General features: G+C 43.7%; 1 protein-coding gene across 3 annotated transcripts in view; it reads right to left on the bottom strand.

The window, feature by feature from the left end:
* Nucleotides 1-453: 453 nt before the first annotated feature.
* glra1 (glycine receptor, alpha 1) overlaps nucleotides 454-24,730 on the bottom strand; it is a 129,361-nt gene continuing 105,084 nt past the window's right edge. Inside the window, exon 8 of one of the 3 annotated variants that reach the window (XM_050042548.1) lies at nucleotides 454-7,256. In XM_050042548.1, the coding sequence (XP_049898505.1) occupies nucleotides 6,948-7,256 (309 nt within the window). In that variant the 3' untranslated portion in view covers nucleotides 454-6,947. The remainder of the gene's footprint in view (nucleotides 7,257-24,730) is intronic. The other 2 variants (XM_050042549.1, XM_050042546.1) reach the window with 2 other exon arrangements.

Here is a 24,730-nt window from a genome sequence, read left to right as displayed (position 1 = left end):
CTGCAGCACATAGAAGAGACACTGACACTGCTTTAATCTGCTTTAATCTTACTTCTGATAACCTCAGGGCCACAAATTAATCATTTCCTGCTTCATCTTGTTGAAATGAACTTGACCTGTTGTCTGGAGAATCTTCAGCCCTTCACAGTTCTGGTGTAAAGACAGAGTGGAGGCAGTCTGTTAGCTGTTTATAATGAGTTCATCTGTGATTATTAAACCTGCATACACATGCTAATGCTTTTGGAAAACAGGCACTAGATGTTAAACTAATGCTGGGTAGACATTACACAAGAGTCCAGTTGATTTTAGGCCTGGCTCCCCGTCCTGAGGCGCCCCCCCCCCCCTCCCCGGGTCTCACAGATAGATTTAAAGTAATAAAAGACGTTATTCAGCTCAGACTGTATCATGTTTCTGACGTCTCTGTGACTTGAGTCATGTGTCTTTTTTCTTTGTGCCTGTCATCCGCCATATTTGTTAACTCTACAGTTAGGTCACAAAGGATTGTTGTTGAACATTAGTTTGTGGTGAGCTGTTTGCTCTCCAAACACTGTCGGAACACAACTGTAAAATTTATCATGTATGTTCTGTCACATTTTTAACATGTCAGTGTTCAGTGTTCATCAGTTGGACCCATCTGTGCTTAAAGACTCAACACTGGTTAAAATAAAGAACATCAAGGAAAACAAACATTCGACCAGCAGAGTGACGCAGGACAGGAGTCATGTGATCCATGTTTTTACACCATGTGCTTAAGACTTTCTGGACTTTCAGAGACTTTCGGTGTTTGACGACTTTGTGATGAGATCAGGCTGAATTATTTCTGAGAGTGTGTGAAAGAGTGCACAGCAGCTGAGACCTGATGTCTGTCTGTAATAAAGACGCCCTGCAGCAAAGAGTCATTTGCAATTTTTAATACTTTTTCTTTAATGATTACACAGATCCTTGAGTCGAGTAACAGAAAGCAGAAGATCCAACTCCAACAACCTTGACAATGTTCAAAAACAGGTAAAGAGATTTTTGTCCAGAAAACCTTTAATCGTTAATAGAATTAGTAGTATGACATATTTCAATAAATATTTAGATATATACAGATACAGCAGAAACGGTACATTCTTTTTTTCTCTTCAAATTGCTTCACATTTTTTTGTACAAGCCAAAATATCTGCCATTTTATTTATACTCATGCAAAATATTGTTTCTCAGATTAATGAAAAATAAAAAGGATTTGCTGAACTTTTTCTTTTTTTTTTTCTTTTCATCCTGCTTTGATGTGCACTCTCAGATTATAAGCATCGTAATGAGCATCGTAATTTCTGCAAATCAAACGGGTGCACTTTGTGCCAATACACAATAGAAGCAAGTAAAGCAAAATTAAGGCCATTCCAACTTGTGCAAAGAAAATAAATAAATAAATACCATAATCAGGATAATCATAATTATAATAATGTTTCCTTTAGTTCACAGCAGTTCAGGAGTCACTGTATTTTCCCTCTCCCTCATCAGATTGTACAATACATACAATAAAATACAAGAGAATCAAACAAACCCCCCAAAAACCAACAGAATCATTAATCAGACAAATCAAACCATGCTACTTTAAAATCCATCTCATTTAGAAACACATCTGTCTTAGTTCAGTCCGTACGTACGCATCACATCGCATCGTAATGCAATATAAACCCAGAATCTATCTCATGTTACGAACCCCTCCCCCCTCCCCTCCCCCGACCCACACATTAGAACAATGGTTAATACAATGACGTGAGGCCGATGACGAAGCTTTAAAATGACGACGAGACACACGACAGCCACGTCTGAGGAAAGGTACCAGTCATGTCAAATGGTCGTTGAATGAATGCGTGATATGCTTTAGGTCCTCGTTTTTCAGTTGCATATTCAACCCCCATATGGCACGCAGAGATATGTACGTATGAACATGGACGACTGCTGTTGGATCCAAGAGATTTGGACGTACTCCAGATGCAGTGTCTTATATGGCACGGGAGGAAAATAAAGACTGAACCTGCTGATGTTCTTCAAGCCGTGATCACAGAGGAAGCTACAGACACAGAGCCAAACGTCACTCTGCAGTCCTGAAGGGACTCGACATGGGCGGGTTTGTATCTGTAATTCATCGCTCTTACCACCCAGAAAAACGACCACGAGTGGTTTGTGGAAGCACTTTATGTTTACTGTTAGGTGACAACCTCTAGTGGCCGTAATGACGGGGGCAGGAAGGAAGTCAGGTGACACAGCTACAAAGTCAGTGTAAGGAAAAGGTCGTGGTGGACGGACATGTCAAACAGACACAGGACTTGAACAGAGGAGACTGCTGTTTGTGTCCCATGTGAAACCAAAACTCAACATGACAAACGCACTTATTCTGACTCAAACTGTGATCTTGTCTCTGAACCTAACCGCATAGTTTTGGTTTGTAACTGTGACCCTTTCACAATGTTAAATCCGTCTGCCTGTCGCTGCTACTCTGAGCTCGTCAGATACTTTATTTAGGAGTCGTGGGAAAATGACCTTTCCTGTTGTTTAGATTTAGATTGACTTGTTGTTGCAATGTGAACACAATCTTTATTAACACTGGAACTGAGGTTTGTGAAATCACACAGAAAGGATGAAAAACTGAAGCTCTGAGAACAGACCTCAAAATACGCACCACCAAACTAAGATGGCCGCGATCTGGTGATGTCACTTTGGAATGAACTTAAGCAGTATGTTAGCGTCAGTAAACCTGCTTAATGTACGGTTTAGACCTCATTCTGTCTCTGCCTCTTTCATCCTGTGTTTTTAAAAGAGAAACGCATAAATGCAACTTAATTTCCTCACAAACACGACCAGAGTAAATCCGCTGTGACATCACTCCTCGTTACGCAGTTAGTCAGCTTTCTCAAGGAACATTTTTTAATGTTAATGCACCTTTTGTTATTCTGTGGGCTCTGTAGGTTTGTGAACCAAGAAATCAGAACACGTCTTGTGATGCTGCACACAGTGAATAAAATTACCTTCGACAAAGTAAGACTAAAATTAGTACGAAGCTAAACAGCACGTGAGGGAGAGAGTTGACGTAGCAGCCAGAGTTCATTCTGACAGCTGTTTTAGATTTAGTCTGAGTCTTGAGATTAAAAGTCTTGAGTCACATTTTAGTCATTTTAATCCTTCAGAGTTTTAGCCTAATTGTAGTCTACAGAAATTCCGAACGCATTGTCTTGTGTTTGTCACTGTAAAACAGGTCACTGACGAACAATTGTCATCATAGTTTTCATCAACAAAATGAACACTGGTTGCAACGAGATCATTTTAGTATTTCTGGAAAAACTAAAGACCTTTTGTTTCAGCTTCAGGAAACAAAGATCATATGGTCCAACAAAGAAAGGCTATGTTAAAGTCGCACATTTTCTATAAAGCAATCTAAAGAGCATGCTGGCTAGCGACTCTCTGATGTTTCCCTACATTTTCTCTACTTATCTAAATGACAGAGTTGACGTCTTGAAGTTGAGTATGAACAGTCATGCCAATTTAGCAATTTCGTTGCTAGATTTAGCAACTTTTCAGATGACCCTGGCAACTTTTTTTTTTTCAAACAACAAATTTATTTGGAAACTTTTAGCAACTTTTAAAAAGATGCTAAAACATATTTATTTATTTCAAAAACTGAAAATGAGCTCATTCTCAAAACATTAAAATTCTTTCAAAGTAATTTTACTGGTTTTTATTTGGACGCCATGAAGCTGCGTAAGAATCTCATCTGGATTTACTTTACGTTAAGTTTAGTTAGTTTTATATGTATATCTTTGGAATATTCTGATATTTAATACTGTATTGTTTTAAAAACTGGGGCCAGTGTGTGACCCTGACCGGAGGAACCCACTAGTTGTTCTGGTTCTTACTGGTTTGTTAATGTTAACTTATTGTAAGTTTTCTCTGGCACCACAATTTCCTTTGCGGTAAATAAAGTTGAATTGAATTGAAATAATTGAATATTAAAAAGACAGAGCATCCTTTGTGATCACGGTCTTGAAACGTATTACGTCGCTGTATCTGGGAATGAATCAGTGAATTAAATGCATAGTTACTGTGGTGAATTTTATGGCACGTCCACTTTATCTTTACAACATGTTGGAATGTGAACAGAAGGATGTGTGTGCGTGGCTTAGCCCTTCGCATCAGTCCCACACACTCATCATGTAATAAAACATCTCCTACAGTCTGCGCACATGTCGACACACTGCTGTTGAAACAAATCTGATCCAAAAAGTCTCAGTGTGTCAGTTTAACTGGTGAAACATGTTTAACCAGTACAAACTGTGACGATGGGATGACTGGATACAATTTCTGATTTATATCTGAAGTTAATGTGTCAAACTTTAAATACTGCATCTGGTGTTTATATAAAAGACAAACCATGTATGACATCACATTCTGCAACACATCTTGAACTGAAATTAAACTTATCTTTGGTTTTGATTTAAAACCAAGTCGGAGCAAAACATTTGGACCAGGAGACATTTTCATTTTCCTGGTTCTGAACCACGTTTCCCAGCATGCCGTGTTCCATACTCCACTTAACATTTACTGTGACGTTAAATATGTTTAAATCACTTTACGTCCTCATTCAGGAAACACAGCAGGTCCACACAGAGACAGTCTGTGTTTGTCAGAAGTCTGAAATATTTCTAGCTTCAGGTTTTATTAAAACTCTGTGACTGTGGTTTCTTTGCAGCTGCAGTAATGTGGCTCTTTAAACACTGTGTGGTTCAACAGTTTGGAAAATATCATTATTCACATTTTTTCAGAAAGTTGGAGGAGAAGATCGACGTCACGGTCGTCTGTGTGGAGGAGCAGCTGAACACTGTTTAAATGAAATCAATCCAACTGCAGTGAAGGTAAAACAAATGTTTAACTCACTTTGAGTTGGTTTTGCTACAAAACTGGAAAAAGTCTCCTTCAAGTGTTCACGTTAAACCCTCTCTGTAAATCTGTAAAATAAAAAAGCACTTTGGGATTTTCTGGAATAAACGATGCAGATGTGACGACGTGAACGAGGAACAATATTAAACATTTGTGCAGAAATAAAACTTTTCTCCTGGTAAATTTCTGCACTGACGGCTCAGAGCTTTGTCTCAACATGATCCGATCTGCACACACAGGTTATGTATGTATGTATGTATTTAACTCTTCATGGTCTGCACTCCCTCTGTGTGTACCAACAAGCTTCAGAGAGCGTTTAGCAGTGAGCAGTGGGATGAATGAGCCAGAAAACAACTGACGTGACGTGTTTGAGATGGAGCTGCTGAAAGGAAGTTAAAATCATATTGCATATACTGGTCATTGCATAGAGAAGCCTGGTGTGGAGTGAAAAAAACAAATGACCTGCAGAATGATCGAGTCCCGTCCAACATGGCTACAGCAACATAAATCCTGCGTTTGTCCTCCGTGTGGTGACGATGACGTAGCTTCTCACAGATGACGGCATTTGCAGCTACAGTTGGTGGATGAGATGGAGATACAGTTAATTAAGGTATAACAGGTGCTATAATCTGTATAGTTTACTACATATGTCCTCTCAGCTGGGGAAGGGCGGGGTGTCACATTAAGGCGGGGTCAAAGCAAGGAAGCACTAATAAGATGTAAACATATCTGTGGTTCAGTCCCCACGAACACAACGAGGAAAGCAAACGAGGATCTGACTCAGTCCAGGATCGACCGGCTCCGCTCGGTGAAAACAAACCAACATCTCAGGGATCAAAAACACCCCGAAGAAGCCGTGAGTCAGTCGGCACAACGGCTGACGTCAGAGCGTCCGCCTTCCTCTTGACACAAAGGTGGGAGCTGCAGAGCGCTGCACGGCCACAAGCGACATGTTTACTTGGCACAGAAATGAAGAAACAAACCAAGAACCAACAGATGCAACATGAAACAAACAAAGGACAGGAAGAGGAACACGTCGACACAGATAAATGAGATATTTGTCTCAGAAAATCTTTAGCACTGCTCATCCAGTGTTTCTGTATTTTATTTTTTTATTTTTTCGTCCAGTCGTATGATTGACAGCGGCAGCAGCGAACCTCGAGTGTCTCTGCAGTTCAAGGTTTCGTGGTGTTGGTGGCGGGGGCGGGGAGGAAAAGCGTTGAGGAGTGCCTGCAATACACGTTTGAAGCAAATCTAGATATATAGAATGCGTGATCCTTGCATTGCTGTATTGAATGGAAGCACTGATCCGCCTTCCTTCCTTCCCTCCTTCCTTCCTTCCTTCCTTCCTTATTTTGGGGTGAAAAATCCCTTGTTTCCAGACGCCTCTGTTTCCTCTACAAATAAAGTTCTTTTTTCTCGCTCTATGATAGATATATGAGTATATTACACTGCCGTATGCCGCTCACACGTCCCCCACCCCGTCCCGACAGCAAACATCTGTCTCCACACAAAGAAAGAAAACCCTAAAATCAAATACAAGACTCTGTCGTCTTCTGTCCTTCCAGTCCGTCCACTCCCACACAGTCTGTTGGGCGTGCCTGCAAAGGTCTGTGTTTACTTTGTCATCTTTTCATTAATATATTGCCACATTCATATATCATGCATTTTACTGCATTGCTATTGCACTGGTCCGGGTTATTCGGGAGGTGGAAGAAGCCGGAATGAGTTGGGATTTGGGGCAGGAGAGAGGAGAGGAGGATAAAGGGAACAGAAAGCAATAAATATCTCAAAGAGGTGTCAGGGAGGGCGGAGGGGGGCGACTGCCACAAAAAGCAACTTAACCTCCACCCAAAGAGGAAGAGGATGAAGGAAGAGGACGAGGAAAGGAGGCGTGGTTGGTGTGAAAAAAGGGGGCAATGGCATTTGCTATTGAAGTCATCTCTCTCTGTTTCCTTCTGTGTTTTGTTTCTCTCCTCTTCGCACTGTTCTCGCCCTCCTCCTCCTCCTCCTCCTCCGCCTCTCGACTACTGCTTGTGGATGTCCTCGCTGCGGATGATCTTGTAAATGATCCAGTAGAAAATGTTAAAAATGAGGAAGACGAGCGGGAAGGCCACGCGGGACACTGTGTCGATGCGTTTGGCCCGGCCAATGAACAGCTTCTTCATCTCCTCGATGCTCTTCTCGGGCGCGGCCGAGGTCGGGGCGTTGTTGTTGTTGCCCTTGATGGCCATGCCGTCTTTGGCCTGCAGGCAGGCGGGGCCCATGCCGTAGCCGGGGAAGCTGAAGCGCCCCTCGCCTGTCTCATCCTCCTGCAACACAGGCCAAGACTCAGGCTGTTAGGAACCAGAGAAAGACGTTACTGTTGGAGGTGTGTGTGTTTGTGAATGAGAGAGTGTGTGTGAAGGTGTGTGTGTGTGTGTGTGTGTGTGTGTGTGTGTCAAAGGTCAGTTTGATGTCAGTTCATTTCACACAGATTCAAACATGAAACCAAATGTTCCAGATGACGTGAGGTGAAGATGAAAGATGAAAAACATTTGTGTCCGACTCAAACCAGAATATTTTGCTCTCATCTGTCTTCAGATTCTGATTTTTACACGTTGTATAATTTCTGTCACTGATGGTTCCCACCTGGTGCAGCCGCACAGTGCACATGTTTCCACAGTCATCAGTTCAAGGGCCACACAGGTTAATATATTCAGAGTCATCCTTGTGTTTGGCCATGCTGTCAAGCTGGTTCTCTGTCTCTGTCAGTAGCTGCCCATTAGTCCCTCACTCTACAGCAGGAAATGGTACTTCAAAATAAAAGCTCTATGCTGGAAATTCACTGTGTGTTTTTACAGACTTCACACATTTGCAAGTCACTCGTTGGCTTTTCAGAAGAGACCCATGAACCATTCACTGTGACTCACCAGTTGGGAAACACTGCCCTGAAACACGTTAACAATAATGTGTTTAACATGTTAATGTGAGAGGAGACGGAGAGAAACAAACTTCAGCGGTCGGTCTGTATTTAATGATTATCACAATAATCCACTGAGACGTTTGTGTTCTTTGTCTCAGAGGAACCAAAAAAACCTCTCAGCTTCATGATGTGACATTTACCGTCTGTCACATCAACATCAACATTTCTGATGTTCAACAGAAAGCTCAGTTTTCCAACAGTCAGATGATCGATCAGTATTTGGTGTATTTGTCCACGTAATGAAAAAGTATTGAGCTGACTGGCTTCATGGCTCCTCATCCTTTTATCTGGACCCACTGTATCCTGTTCATGACAACCGGTCAGTCATCACAACAAATGTTGGCGTCGCACGTTCTGCAAACGATTAGTTACATCTACGCATCATTATGTAACGGCACCTGGCGACGTCAGAGGGAAATGCTGCGGGACAACAACAGAAGTTAAGGCAGCAGAAGTCTGATGGATGGGTCCAACACCAGTGTTCACTTCCTGTCAGACTGTAAAGCCACGGCGTCCCAGAGCAACCAACACACCCAGGGTACCTTGGACGTCATATGTGGACGTGGAAAGTCCATGACCAAATGTGGACATGTGACGAGGTCACAGTGAGGATGAGTTGGATACATTTAAACTTTACATTTCAGTGACGCTGTGGTGAACGTGTGGTTACACTGAGGCACAGAAGGTTCATAAAAGATCAGTTTCCTGCTGGCACTGCAGCCACGTCTCAGCAGAAACGTCGGCTTTTTGTGGCACTATGTCACCTCCTGATGACAAAGTCAGCTCAGAGACTACGCACCTTTGGAAACGTTGATAAGTGTGAAAGATATAAATGTTTGACTGACCATCAACCTGCTGTCGAGTCACTAACTAACCTGACGTGCATGTATCTGCAGAGTGAAGCCATGTCACACAGACGTGAGCAGAAACTTGTGAGCTCCACACTTTAACCTCCCAAACGTTGGATTCATAAATCAAATCTGAACATCGATCACACGGCTCGTATCTCGCCTGTGTAAAAGTCATCAATAGGAGATGAAGCTGAACAGCGAGCGTGTTTGTCTGAGCCGTCATGGAGATTGAAGGGGTGAGTCGGGGAGCTGGGATGGATTGGATTGATTGACACGCGCTGTACTCAAGGTTATGGTGCGTGTGCATGGCGTTTTCACCCGAGCACGCTGAGATATTGAAAATCCTATCAGCACCGTCACCCTTCCTTTTCATTACAGGAGACACAATGACTTCCTTATCTGCTTCAGAGACTCCAACACAAACACTGCCATGTGCTGAGAGACACTGAAGGTGTGTGTGTGGAAAGTAAACGAGGAGAGTGGCGTGCGCTCGCTGCAAAGTGCCCTTCAAAGTCTCAACAACAGGAACCATGAAATGAAAGCATTAGCCTCCGCTGATCAGGACTCCTCTTTGTTTGGATTCACAGGTTTTTAACAAAAGACCAGGTCAGAAAATTCATGCATGAATGTGTCCCTTCCCTCTGGGGCGCTTGGGACAGCCTATCAGCAGGGAATCTTCCCAGTGCATTGTGTGTAAGAAGAAAAGGAGCATTTTGTGATCAGGAGTGGAATGGGGCCGCCGCCTTGAGCAGGAAGAGGAAGTGCTGGCAGCAGGAGAACTTAACGACTGACGCAAAACCTCTGCAGCAACAACAAATCAACCAGCCAGGAAAAAAGAAGGCGGCTTCAGTCTCCTCTGGTGCACCAGCGCCGAGTCCCCAGTGCCGAGTCCCCAGCGCCAGAGACGAGGAAAAATCAGCGATCGATAAACCAATAATGTCCGATAACCGTCAATAACACGACAGGACACAGGCTGAATATGTCCCAAATCAGAGGAGGTGTTCGAGCGCAGGAGGCAAATGTCTCACCTCTGTGTGTGTGTGTGTGTGTGTGTGTGCTGGTATGTATAGCTTTCATAGGTGTGTGTGTGTGTGTGTGTGTGTGTGTGTGTGTGTGTGTGTTAGACCACCAGGTAGCGATCCATTTTTAGCGCCCCGTGTCCCCGTTCTGTCCTTGCATCCACACCAAGCCATCTATTACCGTTAATACATGTACACACACACACACATGCACGCACGCACGCACGCACACACACACACACACACACACACACACACGCGCGCCGGGTGTCTCACACATTAGCCGCGATGCTAGCCGACCTCTGCCCGTCCTTCAGTGACGCTGCTAAACTATTACAGATGCTCTGCTTTATTCTCCCTGCCATGTGATTAATGTGGAGGGCGGAGGGACGTGAGGAGGAGGCGCAATGAGGAGGGCGACGGAGGGAGGGAGAAGACGTGACTAGGAAAAGAAAGAGAGGAGGAGGAGGAGAACAATGAGGGAGGAGGAGGAAGCCCTGCAGCACGGTTAAAAATCAGAAGACCTCTGACTGAGACTGAAACTGCGTCCTCGATGATTCATGATGGTCAGACTGATTTAGAAACTCTTAATTAACCCAGCAAGGACTGGTACAGGTGGATGGATGGATGGATGGATGGATGGATGGATGGATGGAAGGACAGAGGAGATAAACAGTTGGAGGAATGAAGCTCTGTCCTTTGTGTTGGACAGGAGAGTCACTGTATGGCGTCACTTCAGGAGGCAGTTCACTCCTCTTCCTCTTTTCTTTCACTCCTGTCATTCTTCTTCTCTCCCTCCGCTCTCTATGCTCCTCCTGCCCTCCTTCTACAAACCTTACAGTTCTTCCTCCAAACAGAAACACACACTCATTCATTCATTCACTTTTCACCTTCAGCCAATCACAACATGTGATGTAACACATGACAACAGCTCCATGGCAACGTGAAACAAACCCACTGAATCACTACAGTCCGATTACAGTGTTTAATTACAATAAAGTTCAGGTAGAAAATAAATCCTCGCTTCACGTACACAAAACAAAATGGCGCCGAGAAAACTTAGTTTTTAGCCTCCTGAAAAAAGTGTTCGCTGTGTTTAGAATATTTTCACAGCTTCACCTCGCCGTCCGACCGCCTTATGTGACGGTGACCTGACGCCGTTATACCAAAACCTCCGATACACACTGACACTGATATGTTGAGGTGGGTAAAAGCAGTCACTACACTTCAGTGTTGGTGGAGTTGGTTTATCAGAGACGACAGCAGAACAGCAAAGTGCATAAAATAATCTCAGCAGAAACATCAGACAGGTCGGACCGCCGTGATTAACGACATGCCTTTATATGTGATGTCATGTCCTACATATAAGACATTATCTCCTACATCCATGATGTCATGTCCTACATACGAGATATCATCTCCTTCATATGTGACGTCATGTCCTACATACAAGATATTATCTCCTTTATATGTGACGTCATGTCCTACATACAAGACATTATCTCCTACATCCATGATGTCATGTCCTACATACGAGATATTATCTCCTTCATATGTGACGTCATGTCCTACATACGAGATATTATCTCCTTCATGTGACGTCATGTCCTACATACGAGATATTATCTCCTTCATTACGAGATATTATCTCCTTCATGTGACGTCATGTCCTACATACGAGATATTATCTCCTTCATATGTTTTTTTGGGGAGTTTTTCCTGATCAGCTGTGAGGGTCATAAGGACAGAGGGATGTCGTATGCTGTAAAGCCCTGTGAGGCAAATTGTGATTTGTGATATTGGGCTTTATAAATAAAATTGATTGATTGATTGATTGATGTGATGTCATGTCCTACATACGAGATATTACCTCCTTCATATGTGACGTCATGTCCTACGAAGGTCATTTCTACTTCATACCAGAGAAACTTTAAGGTTTCATTAAACTGTTTTGAGAATGTGGCACAGAACAAAGTGCACGATACAAACGGCCCTCAAAGTTCAGACTAATGCAGCATGAAGAAAAGTTTTTACCTCCTCAGTTAACGAACGACAAATGTCCTGTTAGACATCAAACTGTGCAGGATTCTGTTTAATAACTGCCCCCCCCACACACAACCTCCAGGTTGCCATGGGGCACATACACTCAGCAGGACGGAGAGAAACTGATTCATGTTTCTTTTTACTAATGTTACAGAGACACCACCATAAAACTCAGATGAATCTACTGGACACGTCTCAGATACCTGCTGACAGGCTGTCGTTTGTTTCAGCACCATGGAGACAATAAACTCGTAAACAAGACACCTGCTGAGCTGCAGACCACCACTGACCAACACACTGCTGTCCTCGCTGTGTTTCCACCTCTGAAACAGATGCTGTGATTTTATAATCACTGTCTGTGGTTAAATATTTTACGCTGTGTTCAAACGACGAGCAGCAAAGTAAGAAAATGTCGGAGCGTGGCAGCTCCCTGTCACCAAGACGCTGTGGAAGGTTTAGTGAAGGTCACTAAGTTTAGTTTAATTTTCTTTAAATGACAACAGAAATAAACAGGTTTCACGTATCCACTCCATCGTCAGCTGTCTGCCTGGAAGTGACGGCTATTGTTAGCATGATGACATCACAGTGAGTCGGCCAACAGATGTGGGCAGCCATCGTGAATATTTTGGCATCTTCTATCTCGTGCACTCTGTCACCAGCCTGTTTGAGCTATATTTCATTTCTTAGACTTATTGTTGAGTGTGGAGAGTAACGTTGTCATTTTTATTTATCATTTACAAGTCCATGAAGATGCACAGGTGATCTAACAGTCTGCGACCTGTGATGGCGTGCAACACTGCTGCTAATAATAATACTAATAATCAAACTGATTGAAAGCAGATTTTTATTTTGACTCTGTGTCATTTAAGCAGAGGATTTATATGAATAAACTAGAAAAGCACTCAGAGAGTGCAGACCTCCGCAAAGTAGGTGATATTCCCTCCCCCTCTGCATCAGATTTTGCAGCCTGCATCACAATTAGGTTATTTGCATCACTATCATTATGAGGTTATATATGCCTTCACCATGGAGACACTGTGGTGTATTTACTTTGTTTTTATTTTGTACCAACACAGAATATATGTGTTTTTGTATTTTTCACTTTCTTTTTTTTCCCCAACACAGAACATTAATTTCAACTTTAGAATTACAACAATATTTAGCAACGAGCCCGAGTAGGCCTACTCGCCACTGCCACCTGGTGGCGCACGTCTGGTCATGGAATGAGTCTATTCTAAAACTCGGTGAATACACAGTGCACAGTTACACAGTTATCTCTGTTCCTTGTCCCATTATCCACCTTTCCTGAAAATGTCATCAAAATCCGTTCATAACTTTTTGACAAAATCCGTTCATAACTTTTTGAGTTATTTTGCAGACAAACAAACAAACAAACAAACAAACAAACCAATGAAAACATAACCTCCTTGGGGGAGGTAATTATAAATAAATAAAAATGTTCCCATCACGACTGAACACAGTCACAACACAGAGCACACACGTTACACGGTAGAGTCTTTACCATGACCTGAGGCTGGTGGAGCTGCTCATGACCTCACTATTTCTGACTTCCTGTCTGCGGCCTTGGCCACGGCTCGGCGGCGGGCGGTCTCTGCCCCATCACTGACACATCATTCATCTTCTGTGCCATAATGAGCACAGCTGAGATCAACAGCAGGGTTCAGACCAGCTTACCATCATCTTCTCTTTTACTTCTGTTAAAAAATACCTGAAGGAACTTTCTTACACAATGCTTAAATTATCACAGTGCTCTTTACAGTCGCAGGGTGCTGTGTCTTTTTTAAAAACTGTTGCTAGGTAACCACCAAATCACCTGTCCTGAGCTTAACCGCAGTTTCGCTGTGAGGAAACTCAGATCAGAAGCTTCAAATCTGCATTAGAAATGGACAGGTGGAGACACTGCAGCGAAACACAGAGGAACAGAGATGTGCGTGGGACCACCAGCTGGTCCGAGAGCTTCGTCACATCAAGGATTATTTCAGGACGAGTCAGGGACAGTCGGACAGTCGGACAGTCGGCTGTAGAGCTGATTATGTTTGGTAAAATGTCAGAAAGTCATTGAGGCTACTATTTGTTGAGATACGTTCTGCAGTTTGCCTCGGGCCACCATGACAGTGAGCTAATGTTGGCTTAACACAAACCATGTACGGTACCACGTGGTGTCATCACCGCTGCAGAGGGCTCACCTCGAAATTATTAGGAAAAATATCAATGACGTCGGGAACATTCCTGCACTGAGCTGGATATTTTCACCTCGCCACGCCATTCTGAGGAGCCCTCTGTATAGAGTGGAGACGTGCGAGACGCTCAGCAACACAAACGCAGCAAAACTCTTCACTGTCACTAAAAGACAAGCCGACCCATGACAGCGCTCTGTCTGATGGAGGACAAACACTGACACAACTGCAGCAGCAAACATGTTGGGGAAGTCTATTTTGAAAACAGACAATGCATGTAACAGGCTGAAGTTGACACGGCGTCCCAGAACGTCAACAAACAACACACCCAGGGTACCTTGGACGTCATATGTGGACGTGGAAAGTCCATGACCAAACGTGGACATGTTACGAGGTCACAGTGAGGACGTGATGGAAAGACAATAAGAAGAAAGGAGGAGGAGGAGGAGGAGGAGGAGGAGGAGATAAAAGGTTGAAAAAGAGGTGAGAGACAGAGACAGGAAGTGACGTAGAGAAATAATAAGAAGAGACTGAGCTGGACCTTCAGACAGGAAGAGGAGAAGCAAAGACAAAGAAAAGAGTCAAAAGCAACACGTGGAAACAGGAAGAGAAGAAAGAGACTTTAAAAGTGTGTAGAAGAATTGAGTGATGGAGGGAGGAGGATAGATGGAGGAGAAAAAGGAGGAAACAGAGAGCAGGAGGACCTCTTAGCTCTCCCATCCATCATCCTTTCCTCTCCCGATTGAAGCGTTTCTATCCGAGCCTCTGCTGATGTGATTAATCGAGCAGATTAGCAGGAAGCAGAAAGCAAACGGCGTCCGCCCTGCTATCCTTCGCCATCTCCTCTGCAAATATTACCCCTGGATACTTGTTTTAGAGACCTGCATTTACATAAAACACGATTCAGAGAGGTGTCAGCCCCAACTAACGCCGGCATCCGTCTCTCCTGAACGAGGCCACAGGAGGAATTCCTTGGCTTGCGTTCCGCTTTATGATTTCCCCCCAGAAGCAATTCCAGCCGAGCGGCGGGGAGGAAATATATTATAAATTTGCCTTTGCTGATCCATTTTCTGGTGGATTCATTTCAAACCTGTTCCCCCCCATTCTCCCCTCCGCTTCGCTCCTCGATTAAGGCCATTTGAGGCTCTTTAGGATGTTTCAGTATCAATATGTCGGCGGTGAGTGGATTCTGTGGAGCTGAGAGGAATGTCTGAGCAGATACGTGTTCAGAAAATCTGCTTTCTTTGCTTCTACATACGACGACATTTAAAAACAGATAGTGATATTTTGGCTGGAGCTGCTTATGGTGTTATTTGCTGGATTTTCTTTTAATTCGTGAGATCTGTGATTGGATTTTACATGCTCACCTACATTTGATGTGTGTGTACTGTCGAGGTCGAGGAGACCAGAGTCTGATTTTTGTTGCATCTGAATATGATGCAGTCTTTGAGATCCACTCATCCATCCCTGCTTTTCTCTCCGTTCGTCTCCCTGTCTGAGTCCCTGCTTGCATTAAAGCATGGTGTGTTAATGTGTCTCTCTCATCAAGCCGCTGACCTGGAATGATTATCCACATGATCTGCTGCACCGCTTCCTTCCTCTGCCTCCTCTTCCTCAACCAGCGTTTGAGCTGAATAACATTTCACAGAGGTCATGACACCTTTGGCTTCATGTATTAAATCTGAGGTTTAAACGCTGAGCAGGGATCACGTCATGTTAATGTGGGGAACATTTAACCTCTGATGTCAGAGCAGCCAAATGAAAACAGGTTTCACCCTCCACAGAAACCAAACTGTGACACAACCACAGCTTTAACAGTTTATAATGTCAGCTTCATTATGAAATCATGAATTCAATTTAAAGGATAAACCTGGGGACATTATATATTTTATGTTATTGCAAAAAACACAAAGCTCTTCTCATGGACATAAATCTTTTAACACAGGTCACAAATATATAATTGATATTTAATAAAGGACCGTTTGTTATTTATCAGTTGTCTAAGCGCTGGAGAGGCACATGTGTTTTTATATATTTTGGTTTAGGGGAGGTGCAAACACATTTAAATGCTTTTATTTTGTATTTCTCTTACTGGGCACAAACATGCTTCCAAATTTTGGTGATTTCCCAAATTTTAGTGATAATTTTTGCCAACATGAATCGTGTCTTTTCAAAATAAACTTCTGTTTTCACAGGACATATACAGTTTCTGCTCGTTAGCTGGATCGTTTTTAGGGTTATTTCTTTGTGCACCAAAAGCACGTGGTCAGGTTTTGAAAAAAAAAAAAAACCCCATCATAGTGTGGCTCTGCACTGAAACAGGAAGTGAACACTGGGCTCCTGGGTCAAAGTGTGGTGTTGTCGGACTTTCCTGGTCCTTAAAATACGTTGTTGTCCGGCGGCGTTATTAGATGGTGTATCATACCTCTGTGAAAGGTTGTTTTTCGTCTGTATTTAATGACTTCAGAATGAGCACAGGTTGGAAATCACCGTCACCAAACACACCAGACTACATTTAAATAAACACTCATTTCACTGTCGTTAAACACACTTCATTCAAAGTCAACAGAAACAAAATAAAACTCACCAAACCAGTCTTGGTTCGTAGATACTGAGATAAACTCACATAAAGACACTGTTCCAACAATCACCAGCTCTGGTTTGGTTTAAATTAACCTTTAATTCACCAGTTAGATGTGAGAGCATGCTGCCTCTATACACACTAACATGACTGTGTATTTAAATGCAGTCAGGTGGGTTTGGTGACGGTGATTTCAGGACTGTTTCTGGTTTTAAAAAAATTATCTTTATCCAAACAGTGTTAGACTGTTTAGCTGCTGGTAAAAAAAGTTGTGAGCATTAAAGGACCTGTAGTTGTTGAGGTTGCAAACCTCTGCATGATAACATTAGAGTGAGAATGGCGCCTTACACGGTCTAAAACACGTGTGGACTGTCTGAAACATGCTAGTCTATGATGTCGTAGTGTTAGTGGCTGTGGGCGTCTGATGTCATGGTGAGTTTATAGTAAATGTCTCTCCTGTGAGTTGATCTCAGTATTTACAGGGTGGAGAAAAGACTGTTTTCACCCTCCTCTAATTCTGTTTATAAACTACATCTGTTCTCCACCTCACACTGTGCTGCTCACCTCTATGTTGATGATATCAACCTGTATGTTATCGGCTCCATCACAAACCAGTCATTCTTCTGCCTACAGACTGATTCTAAGGACCTGCACACGTCTCTGTCAAAATTAAAACTGGTCCTAAACTCCAGAAAGACCAAATGTGTTCATCTCACAGAGGCACACTCCACAGACTCCCCCACGGCCGCCTGCACCTTCAATGGTGACAAAACTGAAACAGTCCAACACTATAAATATCTCTGAATCTTGCATCATACTCACAAAATAAAAACTGGATTCTTCTACCGCAGCAGAGCCTGCTGAAAAACTATTAAACAATCCACCAAACCGTCCACGGGGAGTCCTGCTCTCTCATGCTGCTGTCACAACCCTCAACCCCCCCGATGCTGTCTATCGTATCGCCCTGCAAACACCTGCATCTTCATCTATAAGGCCTCGCTATGCAGACGACCAGGGCACCTGACATCCTCAGTCGTGTACCAAAATCATCAACATGGAACCAGATCACAGGAGAGACTGGTGGAAGAGCTGGGGAAGACTGGTTTCCAGTACTGTAAACCTCATTACTGGAACCAACCAGAACACAGTTTGAACTTGGAAACACTTGTTTGACCGAGTGACCTCAAAGTATTATTAGTTTCAACTTTCAGTAACAGAACTCTTAACTAGTGATGCTGTTTGTGTGTGTGTGTGTGTGTGTGTGTGTGTGTGTGTGTGTGTGTGTAGTTACATGTTGTACTCAGGTCTCTCCTGCACATGAGATCTTGATCTCAAAGAGACATCTGATTAAATAATGATTAAATAAATAAAGGCTCCGCCCCCTGACCATGACGAGACACCATCTGTATCTGTAGTGTTTGTTCATACGATGACGCTCCACCTCCACCATGCAGTGTAAGAGACGTTACAGTATCGGTGAGTCCAAAAGGTTGAGTCTTCAGAGTCTTGTAAGAACACGGAGAGCCTGATGAGAATTCATGTTTTAACTAATCCAGCAGCTTTTAAGATCATAATAAGGGCAAGAGGTCGGAGCGTCTCCTCCGCCGACAGGCAACCACATAAATATGGATATGAACATACGGATCTGGGAGGTAATATGCTAATGTGCTGCAGCCAGGATCATCATGCAGAATACATGCTGGATAAAAACAACCGCCGCTTCACTCTGTCAACCAGGAGCTTCCTCTCCGTCTAATCAGGAGACAGCGAGCGTGCTGCACGTCACTTCGCTGCCGACCCATCAATCAGGAGGTGGAGTTCAGCCCGCGGAGATCACTGATCGCTCCTTAATCCCTGCGCTCTCTTATCTGCCTTTGTTCTCAAAGCTGCCGAACAGCCTGTGAGATCAAGGCGTTTAGAGCGAACCAGCATGTACCCCCCCCCCCCCCCCACACACACACACAAAACGCCTAATCACAGCTAATGAGCTGATTATAGCCAATCAATCAGGAGCTGCGTCTGCCTAATAAGGCGCTGTCATTCTTAAACAGCGGGATGGCGTGTGCAGTCGCAGTAGGAGGGGGGGGTCACATCCCTCAGGCCACTTCTCAAATGTACATCTCTTTTCCCAGAAGGCCAAGCGTGCCAAAAACAGAGCTGGCTGCAGGGGAGGAATCATCTCCAGGCTCCACGGTCGCTCTTATTTCCTCCCTCGTGTTGCTGAGGTGAAGGAGGAGCGGACGAGGACGGTCGTCAGGCCTCAGCAGCTCTCTGGCTGCGGGCTAAACGAGATGCAGGACGGGATTTCTCATGTAGGCCACTGATTGCTGATGCGTCTGACAGGAGCACCTCAGAACACATCATTCCTCACTAATAGATCTTATTTTTAATGAAAGCCTTTCTTCATCTAAAAATACTCATTTGCATTCTGCGCCCTGAGGAGGACGCGCTGGAGACAGGCCTGATTGAAACGGAGGCGAGAGGCAGTCATGTTCGACTTCCCTTTGATTTCTAAAGGGGCTCTCTTTTTCAGTCTGGAGAGCCTGTCTGTGTTAAACAAGCGAGCTGCTGCCAGGCGGGCCTATCCTTCAAGGATGAGTGGCGCTATTGATCTGATCCCTCTGCAGTTGTTTCTGCTCCCCAGCAGGGGGGGATGTCACTCCGTCTGGCTGCTCGGAGGTGCCTGCTCCCCCTCCCTCCCTCCCTCCCTCCCTCTCACAGCGCTGCGGTATCCGTCTATTTGATGCCCTCTCGCTCGGTCTTTCTAATTAGACAGCCGTGTGGAGCAGGTAGCCTCAGTCCGATTGCTCCCGCTCTTTCTCTCTCTGCCTGCTTCTCTCCGGACTATCAGTGTCACTAACGAATCAATAAAGCATCAGAGCAGAAAGCACAGGAATCAGCACAACTGGGACTACCCCAACTGCTGCTGCTGCTGCAGCTACCTGCACTGCACCGACAGCTCCGACTCCAGCTCTGAGAGACGAGCTGAGGTGCAGCACTGTGTTCGTGTCACAGCAGGGACGGAGGGACTGTAGTGCAGCCTCAGTCCTCAGTTACATATCTGCAGATTTCAGCCGAGCCATCGGATCGACCAGACGCTCTGCTACAGTTCTGATGAGTCCCTGAAAAGCTCCACTATCACTTCCATAAATCACAGTGGGCCAGTCGTGTATACGAGCTCTCTCTGCTTCACAGAGCACTTTAAAAGCACACATGAACCCAACAGTTGCATAAAAGCCATGAAAACCCTGGAGGACATTCTTCTCTCAGAGTCTAGAGACTTCCAACTGCACTCAGCTGCACCTCTTCATCACTGCTGCTCCACAATCACAGGAAACTAATCCCTGAGGGGAGATATTGCTCTGATCCAACACATCCTGCCGTCCTAACACAATTAGTGAACGGGACTGAAGATGTGTGCTGCTAATTCCCATCAGACAGACTGAACAGTGAGTCTCTGCTAACGCCAACACACATCCTTCACTTTCTGTTGTTTGAACCGTTCACACATGGATCAATAATTGTTTCTCAATAACACCAACTCCCTGGAGAAGACCTGTCTTTGTTTCATTAGTAATGACTGAGTGCAGCTTCAGGGTGTTACTGCTGTAATAAAATACGTCTCTGCTGCACTTGTTATATGTTCAACATAAAGTTCTGCAGATGAATCTGGACCAGACAACGTGTCCTGACTGACTTGACGAAGCAGAGGAAAGCCAAGTGCTGGGGTAACACCTTGCTCATGGGCAGGCTGCAGGCAGACGTCCCGGCTGCCGCTCCGCCACCAGGAGACGTTCCTGGTTTAAAGCAGCCAAACGTCAAAGCTCGTTGGTTCCAGGCTGAGGACGCTGCAGCGGACCCACAGGAACTGGAGGAGGTGCATCAGGCGGTAATGCCGTAGCAGGCGACCATCTACCTGTGCGATCAATGTTTTCTGCAGTGAGCATTGACTGAACTCCTGCAGTGCAGCACTGAGCCCGTCGTCATCATCATCATCCTGCAGCTGACAGACCACTGAACACCTGGAGACCTGCGTCCCTCCGTCTGTCAGTCGTTTCCTGTTCAACGTGTGTAAAATAAAGTTTTACGGTGTGCTGTTGAAGGTTTTCTTCTACTATATTACTGATGTTGGTGCATTTTGCTGCTGTTGTTCTGAACCTTGTGAAACAAAAATCTCTTTTATTAACCCTTGAATGTTGATCGATAGATAAATCTGTCAGTTCTGCAAAACCCTGGATTACATTCAGTCCTCTGTGGTTTGCATCGTCATGCCAGTTGGTAAATAACAATAATTATAATAGTAAAATAGGGTTAGGGTAAACATAATCTAAGGACATTTTAAATATTGTTTTGATGGGGTAAACATTGAGGACCTTAAAACAACACTGGACGATAACAGTAATAGTTTTGTGAATCTGATTTTTTCCCAGATCGTAAAACAACAGTAAAATTTAGATGTTTTTTGTGGAGAGAGAGACGTCTGAGCTGAATCATGGGAGGAAGGATTCAACATGGCCACCAGAGAGTCATGTGACTGATTAATGACCCCCTTTGGTAATTATTTAATTTAGGTAAAGTTACCACAGTGTTGTTGCTGATTGAGAGGTGTGTCGGGTCAACATCTCCTTGTGCAGTTCCTCAGCGTTATCTGGAGTCTTAATGAATATTATAAGATGGAGGATATCGCAAATAAAATATGGTAAAGACTCTTCTGTCTCGTCTGTGTGTTTGTCAGATAAACACCTGGGTAAGATTAAGATTAAGATTAAGATTAAGGTTAAAGTTAAGGTTAAGGTTAAGGTTAAGGTTCAGATTCAGGTTCAGGTTCAGGTTTAGATTATGGTTTTGGTCATGTATAGAAAAGAAACACAGATCTGTTGCAGGTTTCTGATGTAACTCTAACCCTCAAACATAAACCCTGTCCTGTTACAGTCTGTGGTGTCCCTCAGTCGTGCTGCGTTCACTGTCCTCCTCTGAGCCTGTTCCTTTGTGTTTGGACAAAGAGGGGTGAGTGTGCGGTGGACGGCGGCGGCTGCCTCCGTAGAGAGGCTGCAGTTTCCTGTGCAGAGAGCGGAGGGCTGACTGATCGGCCTCTCAGAGCTGTAATGGAGGTCTGTGGATCATATTAGACTCACATTAGGAGGATGGGACAGAGAGGTTAATGAAGATGCCCGAGGACCGCCTCTGTCTCTGTCTCTGTCTCACTGTGGGGTTTCACCGTCTGTGATTCATGCTGATGATCTGATACTTTTAATAATGAATTTTATTCTTGAGGTTTTTAAGACCTGAGGAGCTGAGTTTAAAACTGCTCCTACGTTAATATGAGTTATGAAACCCTCTCAGCTAAATCTGTTCCAAATGCAAATAACGTCAAACTGTGTTTTTAAAAGTCTTTTTAGTGGGAAACAGAAACACTCCTTCATGTTCTGCAGCTGACCACGTGTGTGTTCAGCAGTCACCCGAGTCTTTTACCTCGGGTCTCATTAATACTTTTCCATTTCCATTTTGTTTATGGAAACTTTGACTCAGTATTAGGTGATAAATATAATATCAGGATATTTCAGGGTATTTTTGACGATTTGACAAATGAGTAAAAAAACATTTCATTATTAATTTCAAGCAGTAGGACGTCAATATGCCAACAAGTTGAAATATTGCACGATTCACGATATGTATTAAAAACTATACTGTATCATCGTGAACGAGGTGATATGGCACGCCTCTACTAAATATGTTTGTCAACAACCTTGTTTTCCACGGTGAAGACGAGATGCAGTGATGTCATCGAACGCTGACTGTTACCATATCAACACACAATATTACTGAGACATGTGTTGGATCCCAGCAGGACCTTGGAAAGATTATTATCTAATAAAGCCTCTAAAGCTGAACCGTCTGACACTGAGAGTTCAGCACAAACACTTAGTTTGAGTCTGATTAGAAACAGTGTGTGAGGTGATGTGAGTCTGCAGCTGCGCTCGTACTCACAACTTCTCTATGAGCTGATGTTTGTGCTGAATTATCTGTTTACTTCCTGTCACTGTGCTGTTTATCCTTTATTATTCTCATGCTGTGTGCAGTTTAATCTGTTTCCATCCAGTATTTGTTTCCACGTTTTCAGTAAATTCACCTTCAGTGACATCACACACTCCTCATGTTACACAGGAAAACCTGGATTCACCTGGTTTGTGACCTCATCTGAAACAACCCTTTATAACGACTGGTTAATAACAACCCTTTATAACGACTGGTTAATAACAACCCTTTATAACGACTGGTTAATAACAACCCTTCATAATGACTGGTTAATAACTGGGTGTGCTCTGCAAACAGCAGCAATCAAACCTCTGGGTAACATCTTGGTAAGAAAGTCTGCCGCATTTCATTCTAAAAAGAGTGATAATTTGGATAGAGCAATAATATCATGGCTGGTGGTCGCAACGGCAACAGAAGCTCAGATAAAGCTCCTCCATATGATGATCCGTCTTCAAACAAAGCTACTGCAGGTGAGGATCCTGAGTATGTGACAATGGACACTCTAAAGCAGCTATTGGACCAACAGAAGAACTACTATGAGGATCTACTGAGGAGGCAGGAGACTGCATTTTGCAGTTTTTCCCAAATGATCATGGACTCAACCAATAAGAGGATGGACTCATGTCTGAGAGAGCTACAAGAGCTTAAGGTGAGCCTGACCTACTCTCAGAGTGAAATTGATGAGTTAAAGAAACACCTTACAGCCCAACAAACTGAGACTAGGAATATTAACCAGCAAGTGAATGAACTGAAATCAGAACAAGCTGCAAAGAATGACTATGAGCAGATGGATTATCTAGAAAACCAATGCAGGAGGAATAATCTTGTGATTAATGGACTGGGCCCTGATAAAGAGGATGAAACCTGGGCTGAGACTGAGGCTAAAGTGCAAGCAATGTTCACTGCTAAGCTGAAGATTGAGACCTCGGTGGAAATCGAGAGAGCTCATAGAAATGGAAAGTTCAGGGGCGACAGGGAAAAACCAAGAGCAGTGGTGATCAAGCTCCTGCACTTTAAGGATAAACAGCTTGTCCTGGCCAGAGCTACAGCCCACCTGAAGAACACATAATTTTACATCAGTGAGGACTTTTCTGAACGTGTGAGGAAGAGGAGGGCCGAGCTGCTTCCTGCTATGAAGGAGGCAAGAGCAAGAGGTGACTATGCCATCATCAGCTATGACCGCCTCATTGTGAGGCCAAGAAGAGGAGGACAAGTGGCGGGGTCATAATTGATGTCAGTATGACATGCATGCATCTTTCATCCTCCTCACACTGACTATGTCTTTAAACTTACAGGGTAAAGGGCTGCGCATTGCACATTTGAATATTTGCAGTCTTAGAAACAAAACTGATCATCTTTCTGTATTGCTTCAGGACAACAACATACATATTATGGCAATTTCTGAAACACATCTAGATGCATCTGTTATGAACTCTGAGATTGATATTCCGGGTTATAGTTTATTCAGACTTGATAGAGATCACAGAGGAGGTGGCGTTGCCTTCTATATACAAAATCACATACCTGTCAAAACAAGATATGACCTCATATATACATCTTTAGAAACCATATGGCTACAAGTGCATTTACCTAATGTTAAACCATTGCTTGTCGGTTGTTGCTATAGGCCTCCAAGTTCTAATGTTCAATATGTTGATAATATTTGTGACATGCTTCAAAGAGTATTGGATGAAGATAAAGAGACATATTTTCTAGGTGACCTAAATATTGATTGGCAATCTAAGGCCTGCACTCTAAAAAATAGGCTACTTGTTATGGTGAATGTATGTAATCTGACTCAGATTGTCAAACTACCGACGAGAGTTTTCTGTAATATCGCAGGGACTGTATCTTCTACATGTATAGACCATATATATACCAACGCCAGTGAACTCTGCTCCGAGGCCTATTCTATCCCAGTAGGGCTAAGCGATCATAATATTGTGGCCACTGTGAGGAAAACTAAAGTGCCAAAATCCGGACCTAAAATTCTATTTCAGAGAATATATAAATCTTTTAATGAGGTAGCTTTTGTAAAAGATATACAAGAGTTGAGCTGGGATAGGATATGTGCCATACAGGAGACTGACGCTGCTCTTGAACTCTTCACTGATATG

This window comes from Epinephelus moara, chromosome 4, assembly GCF_006386435.1.
Source record: "Epinephelus moara isolate mb chromosome 4, YSFRI_EMoa_1.0, whole genome shotgun sequence".
Lineage (NCBI taxonomy): Eukaryota > Metazoa > Chordata > Actinopteri > Perciformes > Serranidae > Epinephelus > Epinephelus moara.
This window is presented reverse-complemented; position numbering and strand designations above follow the sequence as displayed.